The following is a 17,578-nucleotide window of genomic DNA, read 5'->3' on the forward strand; positions in this document are numbered from 1 at the left end:
TCCTTTTGCTGGAATTCACTTCTACCACATACAAACCACCCAATTTTATTTTATTTTATTTTTTTAAACAGGCTATAAAATAGGCCCTAGCCATACCATCTGGATTAGGTATCTTTAAAAATAGCATTCATTTAAACATATGTACTGGGAATCTTTCTACTTCAGGAATCATTCAGTGTTACAGAGAAAGAAAACTGTGGCTGGAGTAGCTGCTATACATACTCCAATAAATACTATCACACTAAAGTGCTTTTATATTTTGATTATTTTTTGAATAATATATGTTTGAATATTGACACTATTGTACACTTAAATATGGTTAAGATCATTAATTTTATGTTTTTACTACAATAATAAAAAGTTATTAAAAAATTACTGGACATGCTAAAGATTCAGAACAACTCTTGGAAAAAAAAAATCAGAGAAGCCTTCACAATTTTTTTTTTGAGACAGAGTCTCGCTTTGTTGCCCAGGCTGGAGTGCAGTGGCACCATCTCAGCTTACTGCAAGCTCCGCCTCCCTGCCATTCTCCTGCCTCAGCCTCCCAAGTAGCTGGGACTACAGGCACCCACCACCCTGCCCGGCTAATTTTTTTGCATTTTTTAGTAGAGACGGGGTTTCACCATGTTAGCCAGGATGGTCTCGATCCCCTGACCTCGTGATCCACCCGCCTCGACCTCCCAAAGTGCCGGGATTACAGGCGTGAGCCACTGTGCCCGGCCAAGCCTTCACAATTTCTTTGGAAACTCATTGCTGGAATACAATAAAACCAGCAGCGAGCTACTCAAATCTATACAACAGTCATCCCTCATAGAACTTCTAGTTATGTTCAAGCTTTTCCACAGAATTTCCAAAGCCCTTCATGATCTGGCCTCTGTTTTCTTACAGCCAACCATGAACAAAGTCAGTGTTTCTTGAACAGACAATTTCTTCATACCTTAGGGCTTTGCAAATAGTACTCTCTGCCTCAAACCCCTTTCTCACCATTTTCCTTTTGGCAACCTCTTATTTATTCTTCAAGGTTCAGCTTAAATATCATTTTTTTTGAGATGTAGTCTTGCTCTGTTGCCAGGCTGCAGTGCAGTGGCGTGATCTCAACTCACTGCAACCTTTGCCTCCCTGGTTCAAGCGATTCTCCTGCCTCAGCATCCCGAGTAGCTGAGACTACAGGCGCATGCCATGACGCCCAGCTAATTTTTGCATTTTTAGTAGGTGGGGTTTCACCATGTTGGCCAAAATGGTCTCGATCTCTTGACCTTGTGATCCACCCACCTCGGCCTCCCAAAGTGCTGGGATTACAGGTGTGAGCAACAGCGCCCGGCTTAAATATCATTTCTTTAGGGAAGCTTTCTTTAAATTCCCTAATGTGATTTGGGCTTCTGGCTATCTCTCTCTGCATTCATCCATCCATCCATGCTCTTATAGAAGTCTGGCTTTTTCCTTTGTAGCATGTAATACAATTGTATGTAATTATGTAATATTAGTCCCTCCCACAAGACTGAAACTTACATGAGGTAGGGAGTATTTCTCTTGCTAACCACGTGTATTACCAGGGCCCCAATATCTTGTACAGAGCAGGTATTCAATACTTCCTTTTAAAAGATACTTACTCTACAAATTCATCTTAATAGATTTCTCAAAGGAGTAGGTGAAGACACACAAAAAGTTTGTGAGCTTGGTGGTGGAGACAGTGGCTGAAAGGCCCAAGATGAAAGAAGTTTAGGGCTGGGTGAGTCAGTAAGCAAGAAGGGAGAAATGAGGACACTATAGGATGCTCACTTAATGAGGTTTCCCCTCCATTCCCCCAGCATCCCATCCCACCCCAAACAAATCATCAAACAATAACTTAGGTATTTATTTCATTAGAGAATCAGGTAAACCTCACATTACACGGCCAAGGCCAAAATAATTTTGCACAGTTAGAATGTGTTCAAGAAACCAGCCACAATGTAACCGGATTAGATTTCACCAAGGAGATGACTGTGTTCCTCCAAATAAACTTCATTTAGGAAGATGACATTCCTCCAATATGTGGAAAGACAATAAATGCACTTTCTTCTCTCCGCCACTGAGGAAGAAAGTCTCCCTCTTGAGGGACCAACACTATTTCCTTTTTGCTGCTCTTTTCCCTTCTCCTTTCTTTGGTTTCTCCTTTCCACGAAGCTTCTTTAGTCGTTTTTGCTCATCCATAAAATCCTGATGCTCATCTCTGAATGAAGAAGGAAAAAATAATTAACCAGTTATTTTTACGAGAGTAGAAAAGTACACTAATCTAGCACTGCTCTCTTAGGTCATTCTGGTTATCGATCTTTGACTTTTACAAGTTAGCCACATGCTCAGCTTGGTGAACAAAAAGTATAGGGAGTCCCTAACATAGAGATGCGGTGTATTCCAAAAGTTCACTTGTAAGTCCGTTTCCCCTCACAGAAACACTGCCACAAGCTGCAGGGAAATTCCCAGGCCAGCCTACATAAACCTACATAACAATGACACAATACTAATGATTACCCCAAATTTCCCTGCAACACTAAGACTAAACAGAGAGGAGACAAAGTGGGAATCAGCTTCAATAGCTACACAGAGACCCTGACTGCCCTAGGAACTAGCATCTACTCAGAATGGGGTGAGGTCTGGAGGAAGCTCAGCCTGGCCAACATGGTGAAACCTTAGTGGCAGCAGGTAACTCACACAAAAAGGCTGCTGAGGAAAGGCTCAGGCAGAAGGAAGCCAAATCAAAAGACAGATACTAAAGGAATCAAAGCAGCCAGGACTACGTAAGTATGTGGATGGCACAGAAGTTGATGATTGCTTATATTATAAAAAAAGTCCACATCTTAAGCCCAGATACCTAAAGATTGGTATGGTGTTTAAACATGTAAGCTCTGGATTCCATGTGAACCTGGGTTCAAATTACGGCTCCACCATTTACTAGATCTGTCACCTTGGATAAGTGGCCTTACCTCCCTGCACCTTAGTTTCCTAACCTGTAAAGTATGGATAATAACAGTGTATGAATCAAATGTAAGAGAGGGGTGTGCTGAGCTTAAGTTTTAACTCTCTAGGCTATCCATGAACATCATGGACAGTATACAACTCTTTGGGATTAGTGGTGAGTGTCCCCAAATAATTCTCAACAGTGCAGCTAGTATAATTCTTCTAAAATATATGTCAGATCATGCCACTCCTGTTCATAGCCCTGCAAATAGTTCCCCATTTCAACCAGAGCAAATGCCATTGTCCTTACTATGGCTTCACAGCCCCTTGCAATCCGTCTCCAGTCCCACACCCTCCCGGTACCTGCACGCCTCCTGGAAAGGAACACTCCCACCTCAAGGCCTTTGCTGTGCTCTTGCCCCTCTGCCTTGCAAACTCTTCCCCAAGTCCTACTTGGCTCACTCACCACCTTCAAGCCTCTGCTTAAACCTCAACTCCTCAACGAGGCTGACCCTGACTGTCCTGTTTCATCCTGTAATCTAGCCTCTCCCCACCTACTGCAGGCCCCGTCAGCACTCTGGATCCTGCTCAGCCGGCTCTACTATTTTTTTCCACAGCATGTTCAACTTTGTAACAGATCCTATAATTTACTTATTTTTTTTTCCCCCTCTTCTGTCCCTCCTTCATTCTCATCAACCGTTGGACAGAAAGAAAGCTTTCTGGCGACTCTGTCTCTGTTGATGATACAAGCTAGGTACCTGGTTAACTGAATGAATCAATTGTTTCTGAGAACTGGTGCTTCCCTCCCTCTTTTGCAGGTCTCTGAATAATATTTTCTTTATTGGAGACTGTCTAGTTTCATCCTGCCTGATGCCACAGGAAGCCTAGCATTAGAGGTATCATTTACCATACCTAGTGACTACGTGAAAATAATTTTGTTTTTCTATGGATAACTATTTTTCCCTGTCCCCAAAGATAGCTAAGTCTTTATTTTTCAAACAAACAGACAGCAGCAGCAAAAAGATCAATTAAAATAACTGAATGTGATTTTTTCATGGGTTATAATCTTCTCCTCAGGATATCTGCCTCCCAATATTTTATTTTGGGTTATAATAAAATTAGTTTTTATTTTCTGAGCCCAGACTAATGGCAAGAGAGGTAGTCCCAAAGCAATTCCAAACATTCAAAACATGTCATAGATTGTAACCTCTAATGTTAACCAAGCACATCTATTATGTTCACCGCTGTTCCCCTAGTGCCATCTTAAGTGCCTGCACGTGGAAGGTACGTAAGAAATATCCACTGGATAGTGAATGTACCAATCTTTAGTGATCTGCAATGAATGTTATGCTGTACTATTAATTCTATTGTATTAGAATAAATGGTTCCCAATAATTTTAGTATTGTTGCCCAAAGACAAGTCCAATTACAACTTGTTAAATTTTTAAAAAGATGGTAGGTATTTTAACTTTATACAATTATGTACTATTTGAATTCTTTTGTAATGGGCATGTATTAGTTTGGTAATTAAAAAAATAATAATTTTTTTTTTTTTGAGACCGAATCTCGCTCTGTTGCTGGAGTGCAGTGGCACGATCTCGGCTCACTGTAACCTCTTCCTCCTGAGTTCAAGCAATTCTCCTGCCTCAGCCTCCCAAGCAGCTGGGATTACAGGCATGTGCTACCACACCCAGCTAATTTTTGTATTTTTAGTAGAGACGGGGTTTCACCATGTTGGCCAGGCTGGTCTCGAATTCCTGACCTCAAGTGGTCTGCCCGCCTTGGCCTCCCAAAGTGCTGGGATTACAGCTGTGAGCTATCATACCTGGCCAAAAAAATAATTTAATGAGAAAGATCACATAGGTATTTGATTTTTTTTTTTGAGATAGAGTCTTGCTTTGTCACCCAGGCTGGAGTACAGTGGCATGATCTTGACTCACTGCAACCTCCATCTCCTGGGTTCAAGCAATTCTCTTGCCTCAGCCTCCCAAGTAGCTGGAATTACGGGCGTGTGCCACCACGCCCAGCTAATTTTTGTATTTTTAGTAGAGACGGGGTTTCACCATGTTGGCCAGGCTGGTCTCAAACTCCTGACCTCAGATGATCTGTCTGCCTCGGCCTCCCAAAGCGCTGGGATTATAGGCCTGAGCCATTGTGCCTGGCCTGATCTTTTTTTTTTCAGAGATGCACACAGTTCTAAGCACCTACTCCCTAGACATACACACACATACAAACACATGGTGTTAAGAACCTGTGTGATTTACGTATTATCCTTAAAGGCAAACTACAGCTTATCCAGACCAAATTAATATGTCAAAAAGGGTACAAAATAAAAATGCCAGAAGACAGTAGGAAGAAATGTCAACAAAAATGCCACCAGAAGAGAAAGAAGGCTCCCACATACCAGTTAAGCAGCAGATCAGGTGTCGGTCAGGGACTCTGTTCATCTGATAACAGGAGCCCACTGCCCTGGCAACCTTGGTGTTTCTGAGGCTTTCTTCCTCAGTACTTGGGCCAGTTTTTCTCTGCATTGTTTTTTTTTTTTTTTTTCTCGAGATGGAGTCTCACTCTGTCGCCAGGCTGGAGTGCAGTGGCGCGATCTCGGCTCACTGCAACCTCCGCCTCCCAGATTCAAGCAATTCTCCTGCCTCAGCCTCCCGAGTAGCTGGGACTACAGGCGTGCACCACCATGCCCAGCTAATTTTTGTATTTTTAGTAGAGACAGAGTTTCACCAAGTTGGCCAGGATGGTCTTGATTTCTTGACCTCGTGATCTGCCTGCCTCGGCCTCCCAAAGTGCTGGGATTACAAGCGTGAGCCACCGCGCCCGGCCTCTTGGCATCCTTTTTAGAGTGCTCTTAGATTAACAAATGATTAAACACCTCTCTACAGCTCAGTATCTATTCAACATTAGTCATGTTGTAGACATAATTAAAATATATCTTCCAACAAGCATGAATTTCCTTTTTTTTTTGGTCTCTCCATTATGGGTATTTTGAAAGAAGCCTTTCTCCTGCCAACTGTACCTTTTGAACTACCTGGGCTCTATTATAAGAACAAAACTACAAGGATAGAAAGGCTAATTTTTTTCCTTTTCTGATCTACTGAAAAAAAGTCTCTCATAGGTCCCTCTTTGTGTTTGTCATCACCTGTAGAGTCCAAGAAATCGGAGGGTCTGCATGAGTTCAGCATAAGTGTGGTGATTTGGATACCAATCATAAGTCTCCTTCTTCTTGGCCAAGGGCAGTTCACTAAACAGTTTCACCACTTTCATAGACTTGGAATTAGTAGGCCTGGTGACTTCACCAAATAGCCGGGCACTGAGACGACACATGCGGAAGGCATATTCCGAAAGGGAGGACATTTCTTGAGTGGCAAGGAGTTAGAGTTCCTATTGAAAATGAGAAGAAAGGTAAACAGGTTAGGGTAAGAAATTCCAAGATTAGCTAATGAATACGTTAGAAAATGCAAACACAGCAAGCCACTCATGGATCAGCGCAGTGTTGGCAGGATATGCCTTGGAGTGGAGAAGTATCCACAGTCCAAATGGCTATTTCCTTTCCATGCTTTACAGCTGCGATTTTTGCACTTCGTGTTTACATGCTATTACTTCCTTGCTGTATTGCCTCCTTTGCAACCAACTATTTTGTGATTCACCAGGTTATTTACTGACAGTCAGTTTACCTATTTGTAGGCTGGGGATGAAGAAGACAGGGAAACAAGTTATCCTAGTCCAGCATTATTATACCTTCAGAAAACACCCACCTAAGCAATCTGCAGCATTAATATGCTGACTGCTTGCCATCAAAAGGTGTAATCATGGCAGAGACATAATTATGTTGTCTTTACTATCAGTCCTTTGAACACTGTTCTCCTCAAGGGCTCCAGAAGGCTCTGAGAGCTGCTAATGAGTTATGAGGTCATTTGGCTTCTAGGTTACTGAACTGAATTTTGCCTAGAGACTGAGAGCCATTTGGGAAAAACAGACAGTAGCCCTATAAAAATAAATCCAATAGCTCAAAAGATCCATTTTCTTACTAAATAGAAGGCACGTATGAATTGTAAGGTTACTTGCTGTATCCTCCATCTTATATATTCTGCTTTAATGCAAACTAGCTAAGTTCTTATCAGCTGGAAACAGTAGCTTTTTCTTCAGAGACATACAACACTGAAATGGGTATAAGAATGATATCCGTGATATGCACAAATTACAGCTAATAGACATAAAAAACTATACAGGGGATACATAAAAATCAAGAAAGCTGCTGGTGGAATAACTATCTCAACTCAGTTTAGACCAGACGTAGGGGTTATTGTTGGCAGAATATGCCAATTTATGAGAAATTTTAGTAGTGAGATGAGAATCTTTGCTGACTCAGAGACTATCCTGGGAAACAGTTCAGCTGAGATGAAAAGGTGCTGATATTCAAGCAGGAAAAAGGCATAAACTTTGAAAAACCAATGGGAGAAATGTACCAAAAAACCCTCCTACATAAAAATGGTGCCAAGTGAATTTCAAAATAGTTCTTGCAAGAAAACAAACTGTGTTTAAATTAAGGAAGTTTTAATGCTTGTTTCAAGATCCATTAACAGAGGAGGCTGGGCATGGTAGCTCATGCCTATAATCCCAGTACTTTGAGAGGCTGAGGTGGGAGGATCGCTTGAGGTCAGGACTTCAAGACCAGCCCAGGCAACATGGAGAAATCTTGTTTTTACAGAAAAAAAAAACAAAAAACAAAAGAAAATAAGAAAATTAGTCTGGTATGGTAGTGCACACCTGTAGTTCCAGCTACTTGTGGAGGCTGAGGAGGGGGACATCGCTTGAGCACAGGAGTTTGAGGTTACACTAAGTTATGACTGCACTACTGTACTCTATAGCCTGAGTGACAGAGCAAGATTGTGTGTCAAAAAAAAAAAAAAAAAAAAAAAAAAAAAAAGCAGAGGCTGATCTCAAACCACTGTCAACCTCAAAACCATTCAGAACACCAACCAAGCAATTTTGGGTCAATAGTGCCACCTGAAGGCTGGCAACGGTAGAACTGTCAGATCCAACGTCCACCCCTCCCTCCCCACCATCTGCAGATCACCTACAAGCCTGTTCTTCCTTTTCCATTCAGCATTCTCAGTTTCCTGATTCACTTCTTTCCCAACTCTGGTTGGGGGTGGGGTTGTTAGGACTAGGGTTATAGTCTCAAGGTGAAAAAAATTCATTTAGCAGTTTAATGTATAAACAAATCAGTGCCATAAACCTCTAAAAAGCCTTGCAAATGTCCAGAGTCACCTAGTTTCTTTGCATGCTTTTTCTCTTCCTTTGCCCTTTCCAAACATTAGATTCAAAAACAATAGTTGCTTCATCAACTTTGCTTTGTTTGCTTAATTACCATTGTGGCATCAGAATAGATTTCTGCTGTAATTGCACAGTATTTCCACAGTTAGTTATCTGTAAGCTGGTCTGGGAACTATCAGTTTGTTACAGTGTTTTCAGGAAAATCTGTTCTGAATTCCAAGTCCCTTTATTTGTCAATGAAGAGGCAACAGGGATTCCTGAGGCCTAGGTTTGACTACTGGCTCTGTCACTTAATCCTTGGGTTATTGTGAACAGTTACTCATCCTCTCTGAGTCTCCTTTTCTGAAAACAAAGCTTGCATGACTAGTGCGAAAATGAGTAACAGTGGCACTCAGTAGTAAATGGTAACTTACAAAAAAGAACGAGCCCAGATCTGTAAGTTTGGTTTTCATATATTCTACATAGACACATTTGTTTATTCCTTGTTCTTAATCATGTTTAAGAAAAAAAAAAAGAGAGAGAGAGAGACAGACAGATAGATACTCCATATAGTAAAAACTTTGTGCCTCCCTGGAATGATGACCTCATTTACAAAGACTGACAGCCAGAGAAACATAGGGAGAGGACCAGCACCTTGGTAACTTGACAAGATAGCCAGGAGGAAGGGACTCAGTAGGACAGTAGTCACTGAAGCCATCATAGGATGCTGCTGTTATGTCCATGCCCATTTTGGAATGTGGCAAATTACTGGGATACATACCTTGTAAGTAAAAAGGTCACACTAGAATCGGCTGGAACATGGTTATATCATAAAATCCAAGTCCTAAAGTTTTATGACAGAGAAAGGGAATAAGCCTTTTCAAACCTGAATCCCTTACTAGAAACAAAGGCCCACTTGCTAAAAACAGGAGGAAACTGAAAGTGGTTTTAACAATTACCAACGACACTGCTTTGTTGTTTCCTTCCACAGTGCACAGACACATGTCTCTCACGAAGAATAACACGGGAGCTTTTCTTATAATGTGCATGTCAATTACATTTTGATTCACATGAAACCATTCTCGGGGAGTACAAGTCACTTTAAGTGTTACCTTTCTTTAAATGTGAACTAAAGAAAACTGTACTCTCATGAAAAAAGTTAACTGGAGCTGAAAATGCTAAGCAAAAACAAATTACTCAAATGTGCTGAGCAAAACAAATTAAGCCCACATGAGAAGAAAATTCCCATATTTTTACTTTGGCATAACAGGGCAAACTTCTTTGATCTTTTTGATAGGTCTGATGCATTTAAAAGATTATTTCAATAAGTGGCTTTGTATTAGGTTTGCCTTTTCTCTTTGAAAGGTAAAGATGAAGTGCAAGAGTTCTTAACCGGGATGTGCTTCAGCGTTTTGAAAACAGTGGAAGTGTACATCTGTATGCTGATATGTGTATGTATGTGTGTGTGTAAATTGTTCTGGGAGAGAGCTTTCTCCAGTTTCCCAAAAACCATTGGTTAGCAGAACGCACCAGCTGCAGAATAAAAAAGCTGGTTGGAATCTCGCCTCTGCCTTTTAATGGCCACGTCGTTTTTGTAATGGTGCTTATTCTCTGCCAGGTTCTCTCATCGACTACACGAGGACAGTCATACTATCTGCGATGTGAAGCTAATATGCAAAATTCACGGCACAGTGCCCACCCTAATAACCATCAGGATCCAAGGAATTCACATACAGTGTACACACGTTGTCATAGAAACAATCTAAACATAAAAACAATCTCAACAGAATGCTTAAAAACAAAAAAACCCGGTACCGATTATTTTACGGAGTCATAGAGGCATCAACGGCACTGAAAATGTATTAGCTGCATTCAGCTCATCAAGAACAATCTTCAACTCCCTCCACCTGACTCGATCATGCCTGACTGTGATGGAAACTGTAGTAGTGTCAAGTCAACCGATGTTTGACTCGGGAGGGCATTTCGCAAATATTTTTCTTAAATATCACCTTACCGTATTTTTCTTAAGGTGGTTACAAAATTAATCTGCAGCCCACCACCCAAAGCTACAGTGCCGAAGGCCGTGTGATGAGCAGAGAAACTGAGCCTTCTACTGTTAACCAATATGGAAGAGAGTAACTGCGCCTGAGAGGAAATTACGGCAGCGGAAACGCGGGTATCCTACGTTTAAGAAATCCCCCAACTGAGGCAGAAAAAGGCCAAGTTATTTGTGTGATGCACGTGAACCGCCCGAGCTGGTCACTAATGAAGTGGATTCGCCCTATTCCTGGCGACTCTACAAGGTTGGAGACCCCCGTAGACCTCTACAGCCATCGCCCCTTGCTGCAGACCCCCAAAGTCACCGACAGCCTTACCTGGACCTGACCTTCCTCACCCACGCGCCCTCGTCCCGGAAGGCCCGCCCCCTACCCGGCTCCAAGCTCGCGCAGGCAACTATTACGGGGAGCAGTAGAGAAACGGAAGCTTGGCAGCTAGAGCGGAGCCCTAGTGAACGACCCGGAGTTACTGGCTCCCCCTCCTGAGGCCTCCGAGGTGTACCTGGCGCCTGCGCAGTAAGGCTAGCGCCGCCGCCTGTGCGGAGGACCCGGGGAGGTGGTGGGCTGGGGAGAGTTAGGGAGGTCTGGCTCTCCTGGAAGGGCTTGCACGGTTCGGTAGTATGTTTTGGTGGGAATGGCTACAGACCTGCCTCCAAAAGCTCTGAAGCAATGGCGATGCGTGTGCCGTGTGGTCTTTCTGACCGACTTGCGGCGCCATCCCCCTCCCCTTCCATCTATCTGCTCATCTTCTAATAGTTAATTAGGATCCCCAGCTGCAAGCCTTCCTTGCTACTGGGTTAGGAGCACTTTCCCCCATTGACCCAGGAGCTTCTTCAGGGAGTAGGGGATGGAACGTTTGTCTCCTCAGTAGTTATCTTAGATCTCGCTAGGCATATAGTAGAAAACATTGTGAGTATTTCACCCCATACTAAATCTGTTTTCAAGCAAGCCACATCCCATAGGCATTGTATGCAGCACTTACTCAATGTTTGATAGTTTGGGTGAGGAAACTGTACTAGTTTTCTGAGTATCGTTCAAGGCATTTTATAAATATTTCAAAATGTACCCTGGAATTAATATCGGTAGTGAGTTGCCTACCTAGTGGGTATTGTATTTACACCCTCTTTCCTCCTACAGAATTTACTTTTAAGTTAGAATTTGACGTCTAATCAATCTATGCTATAGGATTTGCTTTTATCAAGTTAAGTTTTGACATGTTATCAGCCTTATATGATATAGTAAACAGCCTTATAAAGTTGGGTCTAGTGACTACATTTAAGTTTACAAAGGGGTAATGAGTATCCTATACATGGCTACAGTCCAGAAAAGAAGTCCTAAGGAGCGAAACTCCTGGGAGAAATTTCGTCTTGTCTTTTGTACTTGTTTCTGTGGAGTTGGCTTGTTTTTATGTAATGGCCACTGAATCATATAAACAAGAAGACTTCCTTTACGTGTAAGCTGCTGGTTTAAAGCCAAATTTTAATTGGCTCGAGGCAAGAGCTATATATATATGTGTGTATATTTTGCATAAACCTTGTTGGCTTCGTTTTGTATATCCTTCCTGTTTTTTCCTTTTCACGTATGAATTATTGGTGTTATCAATGTTTTGTGAATTACTATAAGCTACCATAAATCTTTCTTGAAACATAGCTAGGTATATAGAGTTTCAGGTGACTGTTTAGGTACTTTGCACTATCACTTTTATTAAGTCAATTTCATGGGGTTCATATTAGTTTCCTGAGGCTGCTATAATAAAATACCACAAACTCGGTGTTGTAGAGCAACTGAAATTTATTATCTTACAGTTCTAGAGGCCATAAATTCAAAATCAGCATCACTGGGCCAAAATCAAGATGTTGACAGGGCTGTGTTCCCTCCAGAGACTCTAGGGGAGAATCAGTTCTTTGACTCTTCCAGCTTCTGGTGGCTGCTGGCATTCATTGGCTTGTGGCCACATCACTTTAGACTTCAAGGCCAACATCTTCACATCTCTGCTCCCTTTTCACATTGCCTTCACTATGTGTGTCAGACTTCCCATTGCCTCCCTTTTAGGAATGTGTAATTGCATTTAAGGCCCATGGAGCTAATCCAAAATACTCTCTCAATCTGAAGATCCTTAATGTAATCACATCTTCAAAGGCCTTTTCCCCGTATCTGGTAACATTTGCAGGTCCCAGGGATTAGACTCTGTTATCTTTGGGGAACAGTTTTAGCCTACCACAGGATTAGAAGGAGTAAGCCATTGAAATTGGCCAATCAGAGACTGTTACTTATCAATAGGAAAGTTGGAATATTAGGGATGGAAAAATGAAATGAATAGAATAAAATTGAACCTCCTATGGATATTGACTTCACCAGACCTTGGCTTACCCATTTACACCTCCAAGATAATGCAGTTTTAAGAGCACTTTTTATAATCAGAGATTGCTCTATAAATCAGATATTTCCTTATATATTTCTATTTTCTGTAGTCCTGTGTTTTCCAATTGTGTGCTGTGAATCATTAGTTGGCTGTGAAATCAATTTAGTGAATAGAGACCAGCATTAAAAGAAAGACATTAGGATAAAAATATCTAAATGCATCACATGTAGTAGGGGTAATTATTGTTTCATGAAACAATATGTATATGTGCATTGGATCATAATATAAATATATTTCTTGCTATAGGTTGTGGTAAAATGGAAAGCCTCCACTTTAAGTGATTTCATTATTCATCATACTCTTTGGCAAATGTTCTTTGTCATTAGGCAGGGCAAGAATTAAAGCTACATCAACTTAAAGTTCTTATGGTGTGGCATAGTCCAAGGGGCAGGGGAATATTTATTGCTTTAAGTAAATCAATTTACAGATACCGTATTTTCATAAGTATTCTTTCTTAGCATCATGTAGGTTCTTTTTTACGTCTGCATTTACAATAGTTCTTGGACCTTACAAAAGAAAGGTATATCCATCACTGAAGGTGTGAGGGATATACCTTCCAGGATGACAGATGAAAGGAAGATTCAAAATGTTTTGGAGGAAGCTTCCTCTAATGATCAATCAAGGCACCATCAACCCTTCTTAGGCTTCATGTCTTTTCCTCTCTTACATATATTCCACTTAAGGGGGAAGTACGGCTGTCAGAAATATGGTAATTGGTTTGTTGTGATTTTCTGAAATCAGATATACTGTGTGAATGTTAGTGGTAAGAGTGACAGTAATTTTCCTTTAATCATCAGATGTCTTCCATCCTCTGTTGAAAAGTGCAGTGTTTTTGAAGGAGAGTCTGGTAAGAGCAGAGCAAAGCAGCACTGAAGAAAGTATCGAAGACAATTTTTTTTTCCCGTATATTTAACCCTAAGCAATTCTTTTCAGCTATTCTCAGTACTTCTCCATAGGATATAGCATTATCTGGAAAGAAAAGCAACTCTGAACAGCTGAAGTAGTAGAGCTTTGTGACAGATTTTTTTTTTTTTTGGACAGAGTCTCGCTCTGTTGCCCAGGCTGGAGTGCAGTGGCGTGATCTCGGCTCACTGCAACCTTCGTCTCCTGGGTCCAAGCAATTCTTGTGCCTCAGCCTCCTGAATAGCTGGGATTACAGACACCTGCCACCACGCCCAGCTAATTTTTGTATTTTTAGTAGAGACAGAATTTTGCCATGTTGGCCAGGCTGGTCTTAAACTCCTGACCTTAGGTGATCCACCTGCCTCCATCTTCCAAAGTGCTGGGATTACAGATGTGAGCCATCGCCCCTGGCCGTGACACTGATCATTATAAATATCATACAGATCATTTTCAGGTACCTTCATATTTTTCACATTGCACTGGAATAAACTGTGCAAAAGTCATACATAATTTTATTTTAGATTTGGTGTGTGTTGTTCAATGAATGTGAAAATGTATTGTGATAATCACTGATACAGTTCACCAAATCTTTTCCATTTCCTTCCACTTTGGCTAGATTGTATTTCATGGGAATTCTGAGATTGGTTAGGATCATGTGACTTTTTCTGGCCAATGAGTTATGAGCAGATGTGAAGCGTCACCTTCCGATTAAGGTGGTTATTTACCCTGATGAAACTCCAGAGCTCTCCTTCCCTTCTGAGACAGAGAGTTGTTGCACTGTCAGCCTGTGCTCCTGAGTTGTTATGAAGGGCTGATCCTATTCCACCAGCCATAATGGAAATATAGCTTTTGTTAGAAATGAGCCGTTGTTGTTTTAATTCACATGCCTCTGTTTTAAGTCATACAAATTTGTTGTTTGTTATTGGAGCATGACCTAGCCTATCTTGTCTGATACACTTATTTTTATCAAATTCTATTATGAAATAGAGAAATACTTCAATCCTGACTTTCTTTCTGCCTCTTATTAACAAAAATAAAATTATGCTTTAGCTTCTAGGCTGATTACTTTTTAAATAGCATATTCTTTTATTCTTCATTAAATATATAGGAAACATTTTGATTATGATTTCCAAAAAATTGTTTAGAGCTATTCTAGAATATTTATATATTATTCTTCTTCAGTTATTCCTAAAAGCTGAAAACCAAAGTTCAATATACACACAGACATACTGAAGGAATATTGTCTGTTATACTCTAATTCATAAATAACATTCATCTCACACATTATGTTTTATTATTAGGAAATAAGTAATGAGAAAAACCATATAGATTTATTCTTGGTTTCATGGCTTATTATAAAAATGGATAAACCAATTCTAATAGTTTTGATATCATTTTAATCTTGGCTGCTTTTAATAATTGAGGTTATGAGATGTATTTGATAATTTCCTAGTTTAAAAAAACTAAGAATACATATTCTAATACATTTAGTTAAAAATGAGGTTAGAAAGTAAATCTGACCTAGATGATTGGTTTGACAATGAGGATTAACTTTACTAATTAGATTATGTGGCTAATGGGTGTTTTCTATAAATTGAATAAGCCATATCTACAGCTCCAAGGTTTGGCAAAAATGTATAAAGTGCATGATGATATAAATCATTTTATAAAAGATATTTTGTATCAAAATTAACAATATATCCATTTTACTAACCCCTTGATGGGCTCAAAGATCCTCCCACCTCAGCCTCTGGAATAGGTGAGACTACAGGTATGAGCCACCATGCCTGACTACTGTTTAAAGTTTTTGTAGAGACTGGGTCTTGCTATGTTGCCTAGACTTGACTCGAACTCCTGGACTCAGGTGATCCTTCTCCGCTTGGTCTCCCAAAGTGTTGGGATTACAGGTGTAAGCCACTGTTCCTGGATAAAACAAGGTGATTCTAAATGAAAACAGAACAAATATAGATTTTGCAAATCTTGGTGTTGCCTTTTTGGTATATTTCCCAAACATTGTGAAAGCGAATGACTGTATAATACATGCTCTTAAAAGTCAGGTTGAAAGTAATTCTTTGTTTTCAGAAAAAGAAGAAGGGACTAGGTAAGTTTTTAGCTGACAGATAATTAAATAATTTTTGTGATAGATTTCTATGTACCTTTGTCATATAACTCAGAGAGAGTTCAAATAATTGGGTGATATTGTCATACGCTAAAACATGGATGAACCTTGAGGACATTATGCTAAGTGAAATAAGCCAGTCACTAAAAGACAAATATTGCATGGTTCCACTTATATGAGGCATGTAAAGTGGTCAAATTCTTAGAAATGGAAAGTAGAATGGTGGTTGCCAGGGGGTGGAGGGAGGGAGGAAGGGGAGTTGTTCCATGGATACACAGTTGCAGTTTTGCAAGATTAAAATTTTCTAGAGACCTATTGTTCAACAATGTGCATATAGTCAACATTACTGTACTGTACACTTAAAGATGGTTAAGATGGTAAATTTTATGTTCTGTGTTTTTTTTTACCATGGTTTAAAAAAATTGTGTGATACTGCTATAACACAGGTTTTCCCATTTCCATCCACTTACATGAACACATTTTCTCAATGCTTACATCCATTTAAGTGAAGATAGTAATAGGATTGATGCTGTCCCCTCCAAGCAATTAAAAAGTCATATTTGACTATATTAACTACATGGGGAAAACTTCATCTATCAAGGGATATGTTAAGAAGTTTTTTGTTTATAAGTGTTCATCAAAATTCATGATATATTTAAGTCATTTTGATCATTTGTGTACAAAAAGTTGTAATGATAACCCAAAGGGAAAAATATTTTCAACACATACTTTTAGTCATAGAAGTTAAAAAAGTTAAAATTCAATTGACAAATATTTTGTTGCAGGAAAATATGACACATGGTCAGTAAAAGCTTTCAAGCATAAAAACATATTAAGATAAAGTAACATTTTGTGAGAGGAGTAGAATATAACTTCAAGGAGAAAAAGCAATGATGTAAACTGGCCAAGTGCAGTGGCTCATGCCTGTAATCCTAGCACTTTGAAAGGCTGAGGCGGAAGGATCTCTTGAGCTCAGAAGTTCGAGAGTCTAGGCAACACAGGGAGACCTTTTTTTGCAGTTCAGTAGTTTTGGGGGGAACAGGTGGTGTTTGGTTACATGAATGTTTTTTTTTTTTTTTTTGAGACACAGTCTCACTCTGTCACCCAGGCTGGAGTGCAGTGGTGCAATCTTAGCTCACTGCAACCTCCGCCTCCCCAGTCCAAGTGATTCTCCTGCCTCAGCCTCCCGAGTAGGTGGGACTACAGGTGCGTGCCACCACACCCGGCTAATTTTTTGTATTTTTTAGTAGAGATGGGGTTTCACCGTGTTAGCCAGGATGGTCTCGATCTCCTGGCCTTGTGATCCACCCGCCTTGGCCTCCCAAAGTGCTGGGATTACAGGCATGAGCCATTGCGCCCGGCCCTACGTGGATAAATTTTTTAGTGGTGATTTCTGAGATTTTGGTGCAACTATCACTCGAGCAGTGTACACTGTACTCAGTGTGTAGTCTTTTATCCCTCACCCCCACTCCTGCCCTTCCCCCTGAGTTTCCAGAGTCATAATATCATTCTTATGCCTTTGTGTCCTCATAGTTTAGCTTCCACTTATAAGTGAGAACATATAATGTTTGGCTTTTCTTCCTGAGTTACTTCACTTAGGATAATAGTCTCCAACTCCATCCAGGTTGCTGTGAATGCCATTGTTTTGTTCCTTTTTATGGCTGTGTAGTATTCTATGATATATATATCACATTTTCTTTACCTGCTCGTTGATCGATGGGCATTTAGGCAGGTTCCATATTTTTGCAATTGCAAATTGTGCTGCTATACACATGCGTATGCAAGTATCTTTTTCATATAATGAATTATTTTCCTCTGGGTAAATACCCAGTGGAAATTTTGTTTGCTTTGTTGAAGATCAGTTGGCTGCTAAGTGTT

The 17,578-nt window shown here is 40.4% G+C and overlaps 1 protein-coding gene and 1 long non-coding RNA gene across 3 annotated transcripts in view; one reads left to right on the plus strand and one right to left on the minus strand.

Annotated features, from left to right (window-relative positions):
• LOC107971673 (uncharacterized) overlaps positions 1 to 12,025 on the plus strand; it is a 90,775-nt gene extending 78,750 nt beyond the window's left edge. The window contains exon 5 of the long non-coding RNA XR_001714570.3: positions 9,818 to 12,025. This is a non-coding gene — a long non-coding RNA (uncharacterized LOC107971673). The remainder of the gene's footprint in view (positions 1 to 9,817) is intronic.
• On the minus strand, positions 1,842 to 10,662 carry MRPS33 (mitochondrial ribosomal protein S33). Of its 2 annotated transcripts, none has more exons than XM_016945460.4 (3): positions 10,575 to 10,662; positions 6,083 to 6,324; positions 1,842 to 2,209 (listed from the first exon to the last, which is right to left on the minus strand). In XM_016945460.4, exons 2-3 carry the CDS (start codon positions 6,295 to 6,297, stop codon positions 2,104 to 2,106), a joined length of 321 nt encoding a protein of 106 aa, XP_016800949.2. In that variant the 5' UTR covers positions 6,298 to 6,324; positions 10,575 to 10,662; the 3' UTR covers positions 1,842 to 2,103. The 2 variants fall into 2 exon arrangements, with proteins under 2 accessions (XP_016800949.2, XP_016800950.2); XM_016945461.4 differs by lacking the exon at positions 10,575 to 10,662 and adding an exon at positions 10,214 to 10,335.
• Positions 12,026 to 17,578: the final 5,553 nt, after the last annotated feature.

The sequence above is a fragment of the Pan troglodytes genome, chromosome 6 (assembly GCF_028858775.2).
Source record: "Pan troglodytes isolate AG18354 chromosome 6, NHGRI_mPanTro3-v2.0_pri, whole genome shotgun sequence".
NCBI classification, from domain to species: Eukaryota; Metazoa; Chordata; class Mammalia; order Primates; family Hominidae; genus Pan; species Pan troglodytes.